The sequence below is a fragment of the Oryctolagus cuniculus genome, chromosome 9, assembly GCF_964237555.1.
Source record: "Oryctolagus cuniculus chromosome 9, mOryCun1.1, whole genome shotgun sequence".
Taxonomy (NCBI): Eukaryota; Metazoa; Chordata; class Mammalia; order Lagomorpha; family Leporidae; genus Oryctolagus; species Oryctolagus cuniculus.
Window position 1 is genome coordinate 101,299,481 of NC_091440.1, and position 16,668 is coordinate 101,316,148.

Sequence of the window (16,668 nt, forward strand, 5' to 3'; positions counted from 1 at the left end):
GCCCTGCATCCGCATGGAAGACCAGGAGAAGCACCTGGCTCCTGCCATAGGGTCAGCGCGACGCGCCGGCGGCAGTGCACCAGCCATAGCGGCCATTTTGGGGGGTGAACCAATGGAAGGAAGACCTTTCTGTCTCTATCTCTTACTGTCTAACTCTGCCTGTCAAAAAAAAAAAAAAGAAAATCTTAAAATATTTATATAAATATATATATTCATGAAGAAACATTAGAAAAACCCAAAATGAGAGATATTCTACAAAATGAGTGCTTCTATGCCTCAAAATTTCAAGATCAAATGACACCTACTCGTAATATGTGACCCTGACTTGGCTTTTGTGGTTAGGGAATGGGAAGCCATCGTAAAGACCATTTATTGGGACAGTTGGTGAGATTCTGAATACAGACCATTGATTGAATAATGTATGAGTTATAGTTCCTAATTCCGACAATTTGTTAGAGAGAATGCCCTCATTCTTAGAAAACACCAAGGAGCCTTCAAAAGGTTTGTATAAAATGCATCATTATGAAAAAACTATGCATGGATTTCAAAAATTTTTTATGCTAAAGTAAACTTTTAATTCCATTTTTCCATGAACTCTTCGCAGTATCTTTATACACACTAATGTATTTAGCGGTAATGTGAAACTCTCAAATTGTTAAAAAAAAAAAAAAAAAAAACTGGGGGCAGCATTGTGGTGTGGTGGGTTAAAGTGCCAGCCTGCAGTGCCGGTATCCCATGTGGGCGAGTCGCAGCTGCTCCACTTCCGATCCAGCTCTCTGCTATGGCCTGGGAAAACACTACAAGATGGCCCAATCCTTGGGCCCCTGCATCCACGTAGGAGACCTGGAAGAAGCTCCAGGCTCCTGCCTTCAGATCGGCCCAGCTGCAGCCATTGCGGCCATCTGGGGAGTGAACCAGCGATGGAAGACCTCTCTCTCTCTCTCTCTGCCTCTGCCTCTCTGTAACTCTGCAGAGGAGAGGAGAGGAGAGGAGGAACTCCAAGGTCGCCTAAAGGTCAAGACATCAGTTAGGTCCCAAATGCATCACATCAAGCAGAGTCCTTACAGTGAAGTATTTGCTAACAGAAGGTTTTGAAGAAACGAAGCATTTATTCATGAAGGAAACATAGCAGGTCTTAGGGAGCGTATGCGTTAGTTGTGTATTGCTCTGTGCTTTTTTCTTCTTTTTTAAAGATCTGTTTATTTGAGAGGCAGGTGACAGAGAGTCAGAAAGCAAGAGATCTCACTTCCCAGATGCCCACAGCATCCGGGGCTGGCTCACACCAAAGTCAGGAGCCAACAACCCCATCCGGGTCTCCCACCTGGCGACAGGGACCCAAGCACTTCAGCCATCACTTGCTGCTTCCCAGTGGATGTACAGTAACAGGAAGCCGGATCAGCCGCAGAAGCCGGATGCAAACCCGGGCACTCCAGAGCGGGATATGGGTGTCCCAAGTGGCTGCTCAACACTGCACCACAAAGCGGCCCCGTTCTGTGCTCTCTGATGGCAAATTAGTTTTACGATAACAAAGATAATTAAACATAATATTAAGTTAACCAAAAATTATCTTTTAATTTTTTAACTTATTTTCTTAAGGAAACATCCGCAGTTATGATTACTACTTAGCCTGAACTGCATGTCCCGATTAAACGCAGAGGGTATGTTGTGAGTACAATATGCAGTGTTGAGAGCACAGAGACTGCAGATAACAGGCCTAATTTGAACCCTACAGGTGTGGGACCCAGGCTAAGGCAGTCACACCGTTCGTCTCTAACCACTTGAATTCACTTATCTGTAAAATGAAGCTAAGATACAAGGGCCCTTCAAAAAGCTTGTGGGGAAAATGGAATGAAAAGATGTTTATTTGAAATGCAAAAGAATTTGAAATCCATATACTGCTTTGCATAATACACGTTTTCCACGCACTTTTTTAAATTGTTTTTTATTTATTTGACAAGAGTTGTAGACAGTGAGAGAGACAGAGAGAAAAGTCTTCCTTCCGTTGGTTCACCAAATGGCCACTATGGCCAGAGCTACGCCGATCCAGAGCCAACAGCCAGGTGCTTCCTCCTGGTCTCCCATGTAGGTGCAGGGCCCAAGGACTTGGGCCATCCTCCACTGCCTTCCCGGGCCACAGCAGAGAGCTGGGCTGGAAGAGGAGCAACCAGGACTAGAACCCAGCGCCCATATGGGATGCCGGCGCCACAGGTGGAGGATTAACCACTGCGCCAGCCCCTCCACGCACTTTTTAAAGACCTCTTATAGACAATGGATTTCACTTTGGTTTTTTGTTGTTGTTGTTGGTTTTTTTTTTGCACCGAAACAAACTTCTAATTTCATTTTTCCACAGATTTCCGGCCGTTCCTTCGTACTGCCCCATGAGGTGGGTGTGAAGATTAAGTGACTCTCCTTGAAAGCACGCACAGGCCAACACAGTACGAGGCAATGGTTAGGTTTTTTATCAGTCTACTCCAAACACTGTGCCAGTACCTCCGAGAAGGTAGGGAGAGGAGAGAGGGGGAGGGGGAGGGGGAGGGAGAGAGCAAGGCCAAGGCAGGCACAAGCAACCAGCCAGGGCTCCCAGGAAGGAATTCGGTCCTGAAGCCAGCGCGTGCGGACAGTCGGCAGCAGCAGGAGCCTTCGAACCGAACCCCAAGGACGAGCCGGACGACCCAAGAAGAACGCAAGGGACCTCAGCAGAGGCGCAGCCTAACGCGCCGCTCGGGACCGCAAAACGCTGGGAAGGCACCTGCCTGAGGCCTGCGGGCCACGGGAGCCTGCGGAACCGAGCTGCCCTCGGTTCAGGACAAAAGCAGCAACAACGACCCTACACCGCCTCGCCCTAGACGTGAACAACGAGCAACGCGGCCGCTCCGCCCTCCCACGCCGCCGAGGACCCCGAGCCGCCAGACAGCAGAACAGCGCCTCCTGCAGGCCTCGACGATAACGAGCTGCGGAAGCGCCCGGAGCCGGCCTGCGAGAACTACAACTCCCAGAGAGCCACGCGGGGCCGGCCGCTGCCGTATTCCCGCTTCCGCCCTCGCTGGGAGCCGGCCTGTCACGTGGCCCCTCGTGACCCTCCCTCCCCCCGCGTAGTGGGGGCGCAGGAACCGAGAGGGCCCAGAAGCGCGGCGCTGGGACCCCATTGGTAGAAAAGCAACCCCGAAAAGGTAAAAGTCAGTTTGACAGTCTCGATCGTGATTGGAGTCATTGCGACAAAGGCGGGGCTACACGCCCTAGAGTACTGGCCAATCGGCACCCAGGGTGGTCGGGGAGCCCGGGAAGGGGAAAGGGGAGACCGGGGACTGCGGTCACATGCCGCGGGGTCTAGTGGGAGGAGCAGTTGCCCAGCGGCGGCTTGGCGCTTCCTGTTTCCGGTTCCCGGAGTGGGGCACAGCGAGGCGCGGGGGGAACGCTGGCCTCGGACGCGGGCGCTGGGACCGGGGTCTGCTGCTGGGCCCTCGCTGGCCCCGTCTCCCTGCCCTTCACGGATACTCGCCGGGGGACGTGAGCTTTGCCTGCTGCCTTTGCCCGCGCCACGTGAGTATGAGGGGCGTGGAGGAGGAGGAGGCGGCGGGCTGGGGGACGCTCGCACCTCGGCGTCTGGGACCGGAGCTGAGATCGCCGGGCTGATCTCTTGGCCCTGGGTCCCGCCAGAGGTCCGGCTGAGGAACCGTGGAGCAGCATGGAGGCGAAGGCCTGAGGGCACAGCCTTTCCCCGAAGCAAAGCACCTGCAAGACCGGGGGCAGGGGGCGGCAGGTCCCCGGGTGTGCAGTCCCGTTCGGGGTGTTCCTGGCGGTTTGCAGGCCGTGCGCCGTGCGAGGAGGTGTGGCGGCGGCGTTGGGGGCGCCCAGGCTCCGAGCTCTTGTAAAGTACGGGCGCTGAGCCGGAGCGAGAATTTGCAACCCGAGTGTGGTCTGGAGAAAAAGACAGGGACATGGAGGCATTGTTCAGGCACCGCCTTGCGTTGTAGGGAGCCTCAGCCCTTGGGACGGAAAGTTACTTCTTTGAGGCTGTTTGAGTTCTTCCCAGATGGGGTCTTTGAGCCAGTTGGGGCCGCGCTTCTCCCGGAGCGAGTACCGCCGGGGCTGCCACGTGAGCAGTGAGCCAGCGAGCCGCAGGGAGACGCTCCACTGGAGGTCCCCGTTCCCAGCTTAGTCATGGGCCAGCCCAGGGAAGACGTTGTTAGCCTTGCCGAGGGGTTCGTTAGAGCATAAGGAAGTCGAAGGGGAACCCGTCAGCCTTGTGAAGTCCTGCCCCTTGTCTCCAAAGCATCCAGAAACTGTTACCTTGAGACTCTAACTGTGGCTTCTGCCCAGGCCTTGCATTTCCTACTCTTCCGGCTGTGTTTGTCGGTTTTCCAGCAAGTCTCTTAACGCCAATTAACCCCACGCAGATTTAACGCCTGTGTGGCCAGGTAACCGAGAGGTAACTGCAAAACCTCAGTTTCCGGATCTTTAAAACTGGAAAAACCATCCTCCTTTTCTGGGTTGTGAAGATTAGTGAGCATATTCAGAGCTTACGGCGCCGAATCAGAGCAGCTAAATACGCAGCCGGTCCCTAAGCAGGAAAGAGCAGGAAACGCATTTCCTCTCATCTAACTCTTTGAACCAATAAGCAAGTGCAGGAGAGTTCAGCTCCGCCTATGCTGGCTGCAAGGTGTTCGGCCCTGCGTCCCTTCTCGGTTTGTGTGAGATTTCTTTGTTCTGACTTGGGAAAAGAGATCAGCAGCCATTACCAGCTAGAGAACTGACTTCGAAGCCAAAGAGCACACCATTCGGTGGGACTTTTCCCTCCAGAAAACTGTTGCCGGGGGAGGGGAGTGTCTTGACGCTCCGAAATGTTGACGTTTTAGTTTAGGTCCTGAGGGAGCCCCCTGTTTCTTTCTAGTGAATGCGCAGGTCAGGCTGAGCAGCGGGCAACTTGGGGAAGCGGGAGTTTGAGGTCTGAGTTCTTTATTCCACCCCTGTTCAGTCCAGTGTGTCAGGAGTCACTTCCCCATTGCCTCTTGCTTTGTCAGAACCCACACACAGCACTGTCTGCCTGCTCTCACCACCCCCCCACCCCCAGAGAAACTACTATGAAAGGAGGTGTAGCTGTGTAGTGGGTAAGCATAGACCATGAGCTTTGGAGCCAGATTATGTGGCTTATTGCACTTGTTGTGTCTCAACTTTTGAACCCATAATATGGGGACAGTTGTTGTATCTGCTGGGTAAGGTTGTTCCCAGGATTCATTAAGTGCTTCGTGCAGTGCCTGGCCAAAGGCAAGTACTCTGTTTCTCACTATGGTGGTTTGGTATTTTAAATGTGTGAAGGGGGCCGTAGACCTCTTGGCTGGCTATGGTTATTCTTTGGAAAAATATTATTAAGTTACTAATATTACTGTAGTGAGTTGATATGTGGAGTACATGAAATCAGGTAGATAACTTCTCGAAGATTTGGTCCCTGAGGGGAGTGTAGGAATTGGGTCAAATGTCAGTTGTTTAAGGGAATAGGAATAGTGTGTTCAGAGCTCAGGGGTTGAGCTTCCGTTTATGCATCTCTGTTTTTTATTTATTTATTTGAAAATCAGAGTTACAGAGTGAAGGAGAGAGACAGAGAAAGACGTCTTCCATCTACTGTTTCACTTCCCTAAATGGCCACAACAGCCAGGGCTGGGCCAGGTCAAAGCCAGGAACTTCTTCCAGGTCTCTCACACGAGTGCAGAGGCCCAAGTTCTTGGGCCATCCTCCGCTGCTTTCCCAGGCATGTTAGCAGCGTGATCAGACGTGGAGCAGCCAGGACCCGAACTGGTACCCACATGGGATGCCGGTGCTGCAGGCAGTGGCTTTACCTGCTGTGTCATAGCGCCAGCTCCCATTTTCCCATTTTTAAGTTCATTAGTACCCATGAAGTTTTTGTCTGTTTCAGGTTTTATGTTCTAAAACTGCAGTGGAGTCGGTGAACTACTAGGATTTTATTACAAGTGAGAAAAGTTTTGAAGAGTTAACTTTTGTGATTAGGAAAGTTAGTGGTGCTGTTAAAATAAGCAGTGGCCTGAGTAGTCACCCACGGACTCCAGAGCGAAGTCTCAGAAGATGTGCGCTGTGTGAAGAGGAGTCTGAGGAAAGCAAAGGAGTCTGGGAAACAGCTGTGTCTTTCCAGTCCTGGAGGCATACACGCAGCAGATGAGTTGAATTTACTAAATTTTAAGGTGGCTTGGTGATTCCCAAGCCCTGTCTTCAACTGTAGTTACTGGAAGTCAAGAAATCTTTGCAGTTTGGGACTTAACAGGGGCAGCAGACCACTCATTTTCATCTGTTGAGTTTTCTTTTTCCTGTAACTTCAGTGTCTGAATGGTGATGAAACATTACAACAGGTAAATGTCAGCTTGTAGGTGTGTGTGGCTGTGTTTACCTCTAGTGAATATGAGGATCGTTAGATGCCCCTAGATGTGAGAAACAAGAATGCAAAGTATTCAAGTTTCTTTCTCTTTTATATCTTCCCAAATAAGTTGCAAATAAACATTTTCAGGTATCTCTTTGAATCTTAATTTTGCTGGTTTTGTACAAAAGTCTGCTGATTTAAGCTGTATTTGTGAAGTGGCAGTAAACTTTGAGTAATGAGATAACTCAGTGTAAGTTTTCACCAGACAGTAAACGCAAGGATGGCTGCACCCAGCTATAATCATTCAGTAATTCTTTACCCATTTCCGTCTCCACATCCCATAGTTTGTCCTGAAGCACTCACCCATAAGTTAGAGCAAGTTTTATGTATTTATAGATATGAGTTTCCTGCTACAGGTGTTACTGTCACAGAGATACTAAAATGTACCGTTTGTTGCATATGCCAGAGCACCTTATACTCTCTCCATAGCCAAGTGCCATTCATTTTGCTTTCTCTGTCCCTTCTCTCCTTATTCCCTCTGCCGCCCCCCCCCCCCAATTCTCCCCAAAGGATGTTCCCCTTCCACAGCTGCTGGAGAACTGGACTGTTCTTGCTCCTGCTGGCTGTGGCCGTGAGAGAATCCTGGCAGACAGAAGAAAAAACCTGCGACTTGGTGGGAGAAAAGGGGAAAGAGTCAGAGAAAGAGTTGGCTCTACTGAAGAGGCTGAAGCCACTGTTTAACAAAAGGTGACTGAGAAAATATCTTTATTAAAACACCTCTCCTTCTTACTGATTTTGTTTCAGGACTATTATAGTGGGAATACGTGTCTCATAACCCGCTGTGGGAGATGTTCTGACCTGACCTTCAGCCACCTGGGTCTTATTTGCCCTTGAACACCTTGCACTTTTTTACAGTGCACAGCAAATTCTCAGCCTGGTTTTTAGTAGCAATGTGCAGTTCTCTTATCTTTCCCTGAAGAGTAGCTGTTTCCAAGGCTGGCTCCATGAGCCCAGCTTGTAGAAATTCAAGCATTGTTCAATACCTCCCTAAGTAGGATTTCAGAGGCATCAGGTAAATATGTTTGGCCTATCCATGTTATAAATGTCAGGAATCTCCAGGTGACCCTTAAGAAACATGGGCTTTCTAGAAATATCTAGAATAAGTGTCTTAGGTTATTTTAATCACTCCTCATCAACAATTAGGATGGCCTTGCAGGGTCATGAATCCCTTATAATTCAACAAATATTAATCCAGTATTGGGTTTAGCCATGTCACATAAGGCAGTCGAGCTTGCCTGTTCATTTGTGTAAGTGAAGGGAAGCTGACAGCTGGTAACTCTCGCCTCCTGCCTGCTTCTCCCTACAGCTTTGAGAGCACCGTGGGCCAGGGCTCAGACACATACATCTACATATTCAGAGTGTGCCGAGAAGCTGGCAACCACACCTCTGGGGCAGGCCTGGTGCAGATCGACAAAAGTAACGGGAAGGAGACGGTGGTAGGCAGACTCAATGAGACTCACATCTTCAATGGAAGTAAGACCCTCCCTGTTGATTGACTGTTGCTCCCATGGCAGTCCCTCTGCCAGTCCTGTATGTGTTGGCCTCTCCGGTCTCTCGAGTCTCTGTTATGTATGGGCAGACACAGACCCCTAGATGGCTAGTTTCCCAGCTGCTCTGGAGTCACAGGTTGGGACATTTACGTGTTTGAAATTGGTGAGGATCTTACAAAAACCGCAGAATCTAGCCAGAATTGTGTGGCCCACGGGGCTTTGGTTACCCAGATACTAAAAGTGTTCCATACTAGGCTTGAAAATACCAACAATCACCACTTCTCAACAGATTAGTCAAGGTTTGCTGCTGAATGTTAAGAAGTGATACTCTTTTTTTATTTAAAGATTTATTTTATTTATTTGAAAGAGTTACAGAGAGAGAGAGGTCCTCCATCCGCTGGTTCACTCCCCAGATGGCCGCAACGGCCAGAGCTGCGCTGATCCGGAGCCAGGAGCTTCCTCCGGGTCCCCCACATGGGTGCAGGGGCCCAAAGACTTGGGCCATCTTCTACTGCTTTCCCAGGCCATAGCAGAGAGCTGGATTGGAAGAGGAGCAGCCAGGACCAGAACTGCTGCCCAAACGAGATGCCATCACCTCAGGCCAAGGCCTTAACCCACTGCAGCACAGCACCAGCCCCCAAGAGATAAAGCTCTTTTGCAAACCAGTTTCCCTACTGAATTGTGCTACAGTGGTAATGTTTTTCAAAAGTCCTAAAATCATCTGGATAGAAAAAACTTGCTGTCTAGTTCATGTTTTAAACCGAGAAATATCAAAATTTCCAGTGCAGGTATTTACTCCTGTAAGTCAAAAATTATAATAAAAGGTACTGGACAGAGTTTGGGATTGGAGTGAGATGACTGAGTTCTTAGCCCAGCTCTTATTTCCTCCTGGGACTTTGAAGTCATTTTCACTTTTCTTTTCTCAAATGCAAAATTGAAAGCAGAACCCTTATATTATTCACTTCCTATGACTGTTGGATCAAATGATACTTTGCAAAAGAACTTGGAATGCAGTAAATACTAAAGAACAACACATTCCAGCTTTAAAATTGTCTTCTCTGGATTTACCTGTGGCTAATTTTAAATCTTTGGGTTCCCCTCTGCCCAGCAGTTGTGTGGAACCTCTTTTGCTGTTAGTAGGCATTGAGAAAATGTGAACCATATTAAGGTGTAAGTTTTTGCACTATCAGTTGCCTGCCTTTAAAGCGGAGAATTAAGATTGTTCTTACATGAATGTCTGATTCTTAGTTGTCTTAAACAAGGGAACACAAAGCTTTGTAAAGAGGCAAGTTTTAGTTTAGCATTTCTGGTGTACAGAGCTCGCACCGATGAGGGTTATTGTAATTAAAACCTGCTTCACTCTTGCTTAATGGCACCATGCCATATTACCCAGATGTGCCTCTGCTTTTCCCATCCCTCTTAGCACCATTTTCCTTGTCCATACTCAGGTGACTGGATCATGCTGATCTACAAGGGGGGCGATGAGTACGACCGCCACTGTGGCAAGGAGCAGCGCCGCGCGGTCGTGATGATCTCCTGCAATCGACACACGCTGGCGGTGAGGTGCTGGGCAGGGGCAGGTGGAGGAAGGAGACAAGCGGGGAGGGTAGCCAGAGGGAACAAGATCCCTGGGGAGACATGAGGAAGCCAGCTGAGCCTTCCCTGCGTCGGACATCAGTCTCCGTCCACGTGGTAGCGAGGCCACTGAGCCCGAAGGAAGCAGGTGATTGTTAGACGAGAGTCAAGAGAAAACCCTTTACGACATCTACTGTGTTCTGTCCTCTGGTCACCAGGACAACTTTAACCCTGTGTCTGAGGAGCGAGGCAAAGTCCAGGACTGTTTCTACCTCTTTGAGTTGGACAGCAGCCTGGCCTGTCCCCCGGAGGTCTCCCACCTCAGTGTGGGCTCAGTCTTACTTGTTACGTGAGTACTTTCTCTTCCTGTTCAGGACTTTCTCTGTCTCCTTATTTTCCCTGAGGTCTTTGTCTACCTGGTGGTACAGTGTTACAGTTGGGTGGCAAAGAGTGATTGAGAATATTCTGTGTAAATTTTTTTAACAAAATACTGCATTTATCTCTAATATTTGCATTTGGGGATGCTTTATTTTCCTGGAAGGCGGAATAGTTTTTAATACTATCCCATTAGATTATTAGAATTTTGGAGAAATGAAATATTTTTTTGGTTACAAGTTAGATTCCATACACTGGACCATGTTGTGTTTTTTCCCAGAATTTTCATTTCTTTAGAAACACACTGTAATCTTGACAATTGGGTTGTGCCCCAAATGCCTACAGTGGCCGGGACTGGGCTGGGCCAAATTTGAGAGCCAGGAACTCAATCCATGGCTCCCATGTGTGTGGCAGGGACCCAGTTACTTGACCCAGGGTCTGCACTGGCTGAAGCGGGAGTCAGGAACTGGGTATTGAACTAGGTACTGTGAGATGCATGCAGGCTTAACCAGTGTCTTTGACTTTTTCCTTTTTTTTCCCCAGATTTATTTATCTATTTGAAAGGCAGGGTGACAAAGAGGGAGTGCTCTTCCATCCAGTGGTCCACTCCCAAAATGGTCACAATGGTAGGGCGTAGGCCAGGCCAAAGATGGCAGCCTGGAGCTCCATGGTGGTCTACTACATGGGGGGCAGGGGCCCAAGCACTTAGATCATCATAGTGCCTTCCTAGGCACTAATGGGATGTATATTGGAAGTGGAGCAGCCAGGACTCAGTCAATACTCCAGTATGGGATGTGAGCATTGCAAGTGGCCTCTTAACCCCTACACTAAATGGCTACCCTGTGCCATGTTTCTTGGTGAACTTTTCCCTCTCCCAGACTGACAGCAGTGTTAACAGATTTTCTAAGAAAGCTATCAGCCCATTCTCATATCACTACTATTTTTCTTTCCACAGAATGTAGTTTAGAAAAGAGCTAACTTTATCTCTTATTGTTATAGATGTCTGTCATTTTATTTATTTATTTAATTTTTTTTAAGGCTTATTTCAAAGGCAGAGAAGGGGAGGGAGAGAGAGAGAGAGAGAGAGAGAGAGAGCTTCCATCTGCTGGTTCATACCCAAATGGCCTCAGTGGCTGGGGCTGGGCTAGGCTGAAGCCAGGAGCCTAATACTCCATCTGGGTCTCTCCTGTGGGTTGCAGGGGCCCAAATAATTGGACTCTCACAAGGCTTTCCAGGCATATTAACAGGGAGCTGGATCAGAAGTGGAGCACTGGGAGCCAATTCATGTCCAGCTCCCTGCTAATGCACCTGGGAAAAAGCAGCGGAAGATAGCCGAAGTGCTTGGGCACTTAGTGCACTCATGTGGGAGACCTGGATGAGGTTCTTGGCTTCAGCCTGGCCCAGCACTGGCTGTGTGGCCATCTAGGGAGTAAACAAGCAGATGGAAGGTCTCTCTCTCCTCTGACTTCTGGCATTGCTGGCTGATTAACCTTCTGAGCCACAATGCCAGCCTGATGTCTTTCTTCCTCTATAGGTTTGCATCACTGGTTGCTGTCTATATCATTGGGGGCTTCCTGTACCAGCGACTGGTGGTGGGAGCCAAGGGAATGGAGCAGTTCCCCCACCTAGCCTTCTGGCAGGATCTTGGCAACCTGGTAGCAGTAAGTAACAGCAGCTGGCTAAGTCTGCAGCCTGCATTCATGGTTAGGTGACCAACCATCGTGTCCTCACACTGAGGCTATCTGGGACACAGGCAGAGGCTGCTAAAACCACAGAAGTCCCAACAAACCCAGCCCCAGTACAAAGTGGCAGAGCAGCAGTTTCTGGCCTTGCTAAGACACAGCTGAAAGACTGACTCTGTCAATTAGATGCTGTCTCCCACATTTGATAAAGCTATGAAGGGCGCCTAGGTGGGGAGGTGAGCCCCAGTTAGAAAAAACCGTTTGTTTCTAATGAGTTGCTCTAGGCTGATCCTTGAAGAAAACTAGCTCTTGCCACATTCTTAGACCGTGAACATACATACTTCGTCGTGCCTAAGGTTGGGTATTCCACAGTATTTTCCTTTTTCTTTCCCCCTACAGGATGGGTGTGACTTTGTGTGCCGTTCCAAACCCCGAAATGTGCCTGCTGCGTATCGTGGTGTGGGGGATGATCAGCTGGGGGAAGAGTCAGAAGAAAGGGATGATCATTTATTACCAATGTGATTGACTGCACTTAGTCCAGCCTCCTCAGTCCCCCAAACCAAAGCATACTCAGCCAGTTTTCTCAAGCAGTCTCCACTTGTCTCATCTCATCCTTAGCATTCCTCTTGCTTTTGATTTGTATTCTCTTCCCACTAGAACTGCCTTCTCCCTGGTTCCCTATTGTCTTTCCTCCAGCAATACAGGTGTGATACTAAGGCCTGTGAAGACAGGCCACTGGATTATCACTTGGTATCAGAAAGTACAAGTAGGATAATGGGCAAAAGGGATTGGCAGACTCCCTGGCCCTTTCTTTTTTAAACGCATCTACGAGCTTTTGAGACACTGGATTTCTTTAATTAAAAAAAAAAAAAAGACATTATTTATACAGGTTTGATTGCTTTCATGCCATTACTCTGTACCCTACACTAGTCTCTATGAGAACCTGGACATAATTTCTTGCTGCTTGGAACTACTTTACAGTGATCACTTGGTTGCAGTCCAAGTGCTCCCATATGATCTGAGCCTGGGATGTTCTAGACTTGCCTCTCCCACCTGTGGGATTAAGACAGGAAAAACAGGAAATTTCCCAACTACAGGATTATAGGATGCAACACATCATTTGTTGGCATTGGGGTGACTTTATAGTTGGAATTGAGCCCTGGAATTGTGGGCTTGTAGGTATTGGTCTACATGAAGCCAAAATGCCTAATCCAGAAATCTAGGCTGTCGGGAAAGGGAAGGAAACTGGCCCAGCCTCCTGTGCTGCAGGGACTCTAAAGTCTCTTTACCTTGTGGTGGGATCTCTCTTGTTTTCTTCCCCGATTTGTACAGTTTCCTTGTTCCTCCACCAGTATTTCTAAACATGTTGCACTTTTTCACAGGCATGTGGTTTTGACTTTTTTTCTTCAATCTTCTGGAAAGGGAATGGAAGCAGAAGTGGGACGTTTAGGGCTCTGCCGGCCTCTGCTCTGAGCGGAGTGGCTGCTGCACCGTCCCCTCTGCTGGCTCAGGGAAGCGCCCTGCTCACGTTTCTGTGGGGACAGGTTTTTAATCCTCTGATGCTCGCATCTTTCTGTTGATATTTCTGTATAGTGAACCTCTGGGCCACTGCAGAGTAACATGGCTCCACCGGACACAAAAGAGGAACGGAATCCACAGGCAGGGCCTTTTGTAAGCCTTTAGAGAGGCAAATGAAAATTCATCTTTGGACTTTTCAATACTATTGGAATGATTTTCTTTCTAAACAGGGAAAATAATGTTATAAAAGCATCTTTTTTGTTACGTGTTTGCATTCCTCCCCCATCTTGGTGTTTTAAAATGCAAAAAATACACCACTTTTTGTACAAAAATATGTAATATTAAAAAACAAACAAGATGTGTTGGCCTAGTCATTTGCGTGAAAGATACTGAAATGGAGTAAGACAACTGAGACCAATTTTCATCCTTTTACTGAGGAAGAAAAAAAATATTTAATATTTTTGTTGTATAAGGAACAGTGCCAAGGCAGGTACTTACTTACACTCCTGACCTTGGCCGCACACCCTCCAGTTTATAAAGCTATAGGACAGAGCAGAGTGGGAACTGAAAAGAAAGGTAGAAGACAACAGATAAATCAGAAGGGAGCAAGGGGATGGAGGAAAAATGACAACGGCCACATGTGTGCCAAACACTTTCAGTCCCTGCAGCAAATCAGAAAGATGCCAACCAAACCTCCAATCTGGCTGGTGACTCTGCCATGGACACAGGAGAAAGTAATCAATACTAGAAGTAGTGACCACAAAGAAAACTCTGAGCCACAACTACAGTGGAACAATCCAGAGGGAAGACGGGACGTACCAGATGTTGCTACTTGTGTCACACAAGCTAGAAAAAGCCTACCTCTCCCATTGGGGAGGCATATCTACACTCCCCCCATTCCTTGCCTTACCGTACACTATATATTCCTCTGGGAGAACTGAGACCCTGGCTAGACGCTCCACTCCAAGATAAGGCTGAGCGGTCCTAGTTCTGCAGACCACCTCTGCAGTGATTGGATTCAGGCAGGCGGAATGGTGAGAATTGTAAAGATTTTTAAAAATAAAGTAGAACCCAGAGAAAATGTCAAGCTGCCGTGTGTAGCACCAGCAACAAATTCTTGCATTTCTCTTCCCTGTCTTGGCAGTCCCCCTTTAGAAGGTTACATGATTGGAACAGTGCTCTCTTCCCTGCAGTCTCTGCTGGTACCAGGCTATAACCTGGACAGTAGGGAGTGCCCGCCCCAGGCTGGATTGTGCGAGAGAGCCATCTTAGGTCTCCTTAAGGACGTTTATCTTGGCGCAGATCTTGAGGGCAGGGCCCAATTTGATGTTCATGGCACTCATAAGATGCTCTTCCTTAAGTAATAAAAGGGCCTGTCCATCAATCTCCTGGGAGCGAAATTCCTCTGCAATCTCTTGGCAACCTAGAAGGAAATGATGAGAACTTATATGAGAAACTGCATGGTAGCACCAGAGGATAGAAGGGGCTAAATTAAAGATGAAGGACCTAGCATTAGTTAACGCAAGGTATTTGTCGTAAGTCCAGTAGTATCAAATTCTGACATGGCAAGGTGTGACAGCAAATTACTGTAATTGGCTATTTTAAAACAGAGCCAAGAGCAAGTTGGTCATTCAAATAGTGTGGGGAGGGGGGAGAGGGACAACAAAAACATATGAATTCTTTTAACTTAAGAGATTTTTCTCAAAGAGCCCAGGATTCAGTCCAACACCAAGAAGGGTAGGGTGACTTTTGTCAAGCCTAGCTTACAAACTAGACTGTGTTAAAGGGAGTAGGGCAACAATGACCTCTTAGTTTCTACTGCTCTTCCCCAATGGAGAAAAAAATTCTGAGGCAGATGTTTGGTCTAGTGGTTAAAATGCCCCTATTTGGGGCTGGCACTGTGGAGTAACGGGAAAAGCCACTGCATGCAGCATCAGCATCCCATATGGACACCAGTTTGAGTCCTGGCTGCTCCACTTCCAAGCCAGCTCCCTGCTGGAAAAAGCAGTGGAAGATGGCCCAAATCCTTGGGCCCCAGCACCCAACTGGTTCCTGGCTTTGGCCTGGCTCAGCTCTGCCCGTTATGGCCATTTGGGGGATGAACCAGCAGATAGAAGATTTTTTTTTTTAAAGATTTATTTATTTACTTGAAAGAGTTACAGAGCGAGAAAGAGGTCTTCCATCCACTGGTTCATTCCCCAGCTGGCCACAATGACCAGAGCTGCACCGATACGAAGCCAGGAGCCTGGAGCTTCTGGTTTCCCATGCGGGTGCAGGGGCCCAAGGACTTGGCCATCTTCTGCTTTCCCAGTCATAACAGAGAGCTGGATTGGAAGTGGAACAACTGGGACTCGAACCGGCACCCACATGGGATGCCACATTGCAGGCAGTGGCTTTATCAGCTACGCCACAACACCAGCCCCCTAGATTTTCTTTGTCTCTGTCTCTGCTTCTGCCTCTCTCTAACTCTGCCTTTCAAATAAGTAAATCTAAAAACAAATTAAACGTTCCTGTCCCACACTGGAGTGCCTGGGTTGATAACAAGCTCTGGCTCCTGATTCTGGCTTCCAAATGTGGACTCTGGGAGGCAGTGATGATGGCTCAAGTAATCACGTACCTGCTGCCCACCGAAGAGACCCAGACTGAGTTCCCAGCTTCAGCTCAGCCTAGTCCCAGCCATTTGGGGAATGAACCAGCTGAGGGGAGGTTTGTCTTTCTATCTCTGTGTCTCTGCCTCTCAATTAAAAAAGTAGCTATAAAAAATGCAGCTAGCGCCGCGGCTCACTAGGCTAATCCTCCACCTAGTGGCGCCGGCACACCAGGTTCTAGTCCCGGTTGCCCCTTTTCCAGGCCAGCTCTCTGCTGTGACCCAGGAGTGCAGTGGAGGATGGCCCAAGTGCTTGGGCCCTGCACCCCATGGGAGACCAGGAGAAGCACCTGGCTCCTGGCTTCGGATCAGCATGGTGCACCAGCGCAGCACGCGGGCCGTGGCGGCCATTGGAGGGTGAACCAACGGCAAAAGGAAGACCTTTCTCTCTCTCACTATCCACTCTGCCTGTCAAAAAAAAAAATAGTGGTAAATCAAAAGATAGAAAATCTAACTGTAACATCATTGAGATAGAAGACAACATCAACCCATAAAGAAACTAGGGACCAGGCTGTGTACTGTCTAGAGCCTCGGAACTGCCATACTCAGGCCCCTACTGCTTGAAGACCCACACTTAATGTTCTCTCTTGCAAAGGCCCATGTGGGATGACCTAAGGGAACTGAAGACCTGGGTTCTATTGGGAGAGACCCTCAGTACCTTGGAGAGAAGCAATGAACTCATACACCTCCTCTACACTCCAACGGCTGGGATTACTGGACAAGAACACAGGGTTGATGCCATGTAATTCCGGTGTAGGTGGAGCTGTAATGGGATTCCCCAGGTCACGTTCTCCATGCCCAGCGCGTACTGATAATGGCCCAGGAGATGTTGGGGAGAGTGCTTCATCGTAACTGGAATTATCTGAACCCCGGCTGGAGTCCTCTTGACCCTACAGAGAAACAACAGGTCAGGAGTAAGTGTGTTCAGTTGCCCTCTGCCTTCCCCAACCACTC

The 16,668-nt window shown here is 48.5% G+C and overlaps 2 protein-coding genes across 15 annotated transcripts in view; one reads left to right on the forward strand and one right to left on the reverse strand.

Moving 5' to 3' along the window:
- Positions 1 to 1,931: 1,931 nt before the first annotated feature.
- M6PR (mannose-6-phosphate receptor, cation dependent) lies at positions 1,932 to 13,425 on the forward strand. 8 transcript variants are annotated; one of them, XM_070049287.1, is made up of 8 exons: positions 3,084 to 3,170; positions 5,912 to 6,359; positions 6,938 to 7,114; positions 7,734 to 7,900; positions 9,366 to 9,475; positions 9,711 to 9,841; positions 11,402 to 11,528; positions 11,949 to 13,425. In XM_070049287.1, the coding sequence occupies exons 2-8, from the start codon at positions 6,337 to 6,339 to the stop codon at positions 12,069 to 12,071; spliced, it is 858 nt and encodes a 285-aa protein (XP_069905388.1). In that variant the 5' UTR covers positions 3,084 to 3,170; positions 5,912 to 6,336; the 3' UTR covers positions 12,072 to 13,425. The 8 variants fall into 8 exon arrangements, with proteins under 8 accessions (XP_008258022.2, XP_069905392.1, XP_069905388.1 ...); XM_070049289.1 differs by having other exon boundaries at positions 3,090 to 3,170; positions 5,912 to 5,966; XM_051850139.2 differs by lacking the exon at positions 3,084 to 3,170 and adding an exon at positions 3,404 to 3,540.
- Positions 13,426 to 13,481: 56 nt separating this feature from the next.
- Positions 13,482 to 16,668, reverse strand: part of PHC1 (polyhomeotic homolog 1) — a 29,177-nt gene continuing 25,990 nt past the window's right edge. For all 7 annotated transcript variants that reach the window (XM_051850133.2, XM_070049286.1, XM_008259797.4 and 4 more), the window contains 2 exons: positions 16,373 to 16,604; positions 13,482 to 14,490 (listed from right to left, as the gene is read on the reverse strand). In XM_051850133.2, coding sequence (XP_051706093.1) covers positions 14,336 to 14,490; positions 16,373 to 16,604 — 387 coding nt within the window. In that variant the 3' untranslated portion in view covers positions 13,482 to 14,335. The remainder of the gene's footprint in view (positions 14,491 to 16,372; positions 16,605 to 16,668) is intronic.

What these genes read in the sequence shown, in the direction of transcription:
- M6PR (XM_070049287.1), top strand. Translation starts at nt 6,337, where the DNA reads ATGGTGATGAAACATTACAACAG. An exon ending in GTGATGAAACATTACAACAG is followed by an intron (nt 6,360 to 6,937) that starts GTAAATGTCAGC and finishes TTCTCCCCAAAG; the next exon opens with GATGTTCCCCTTCCACAGCT. An exon ending in ATCTTGGCAACCTGGTAGCA is followed by an intron (nt 11,529 to 11,948) that starts GTAAGTAACAGC and finishes TTCCCCCTACAG; the next exon opens with GATGGGTGTGACTTTGTGTG.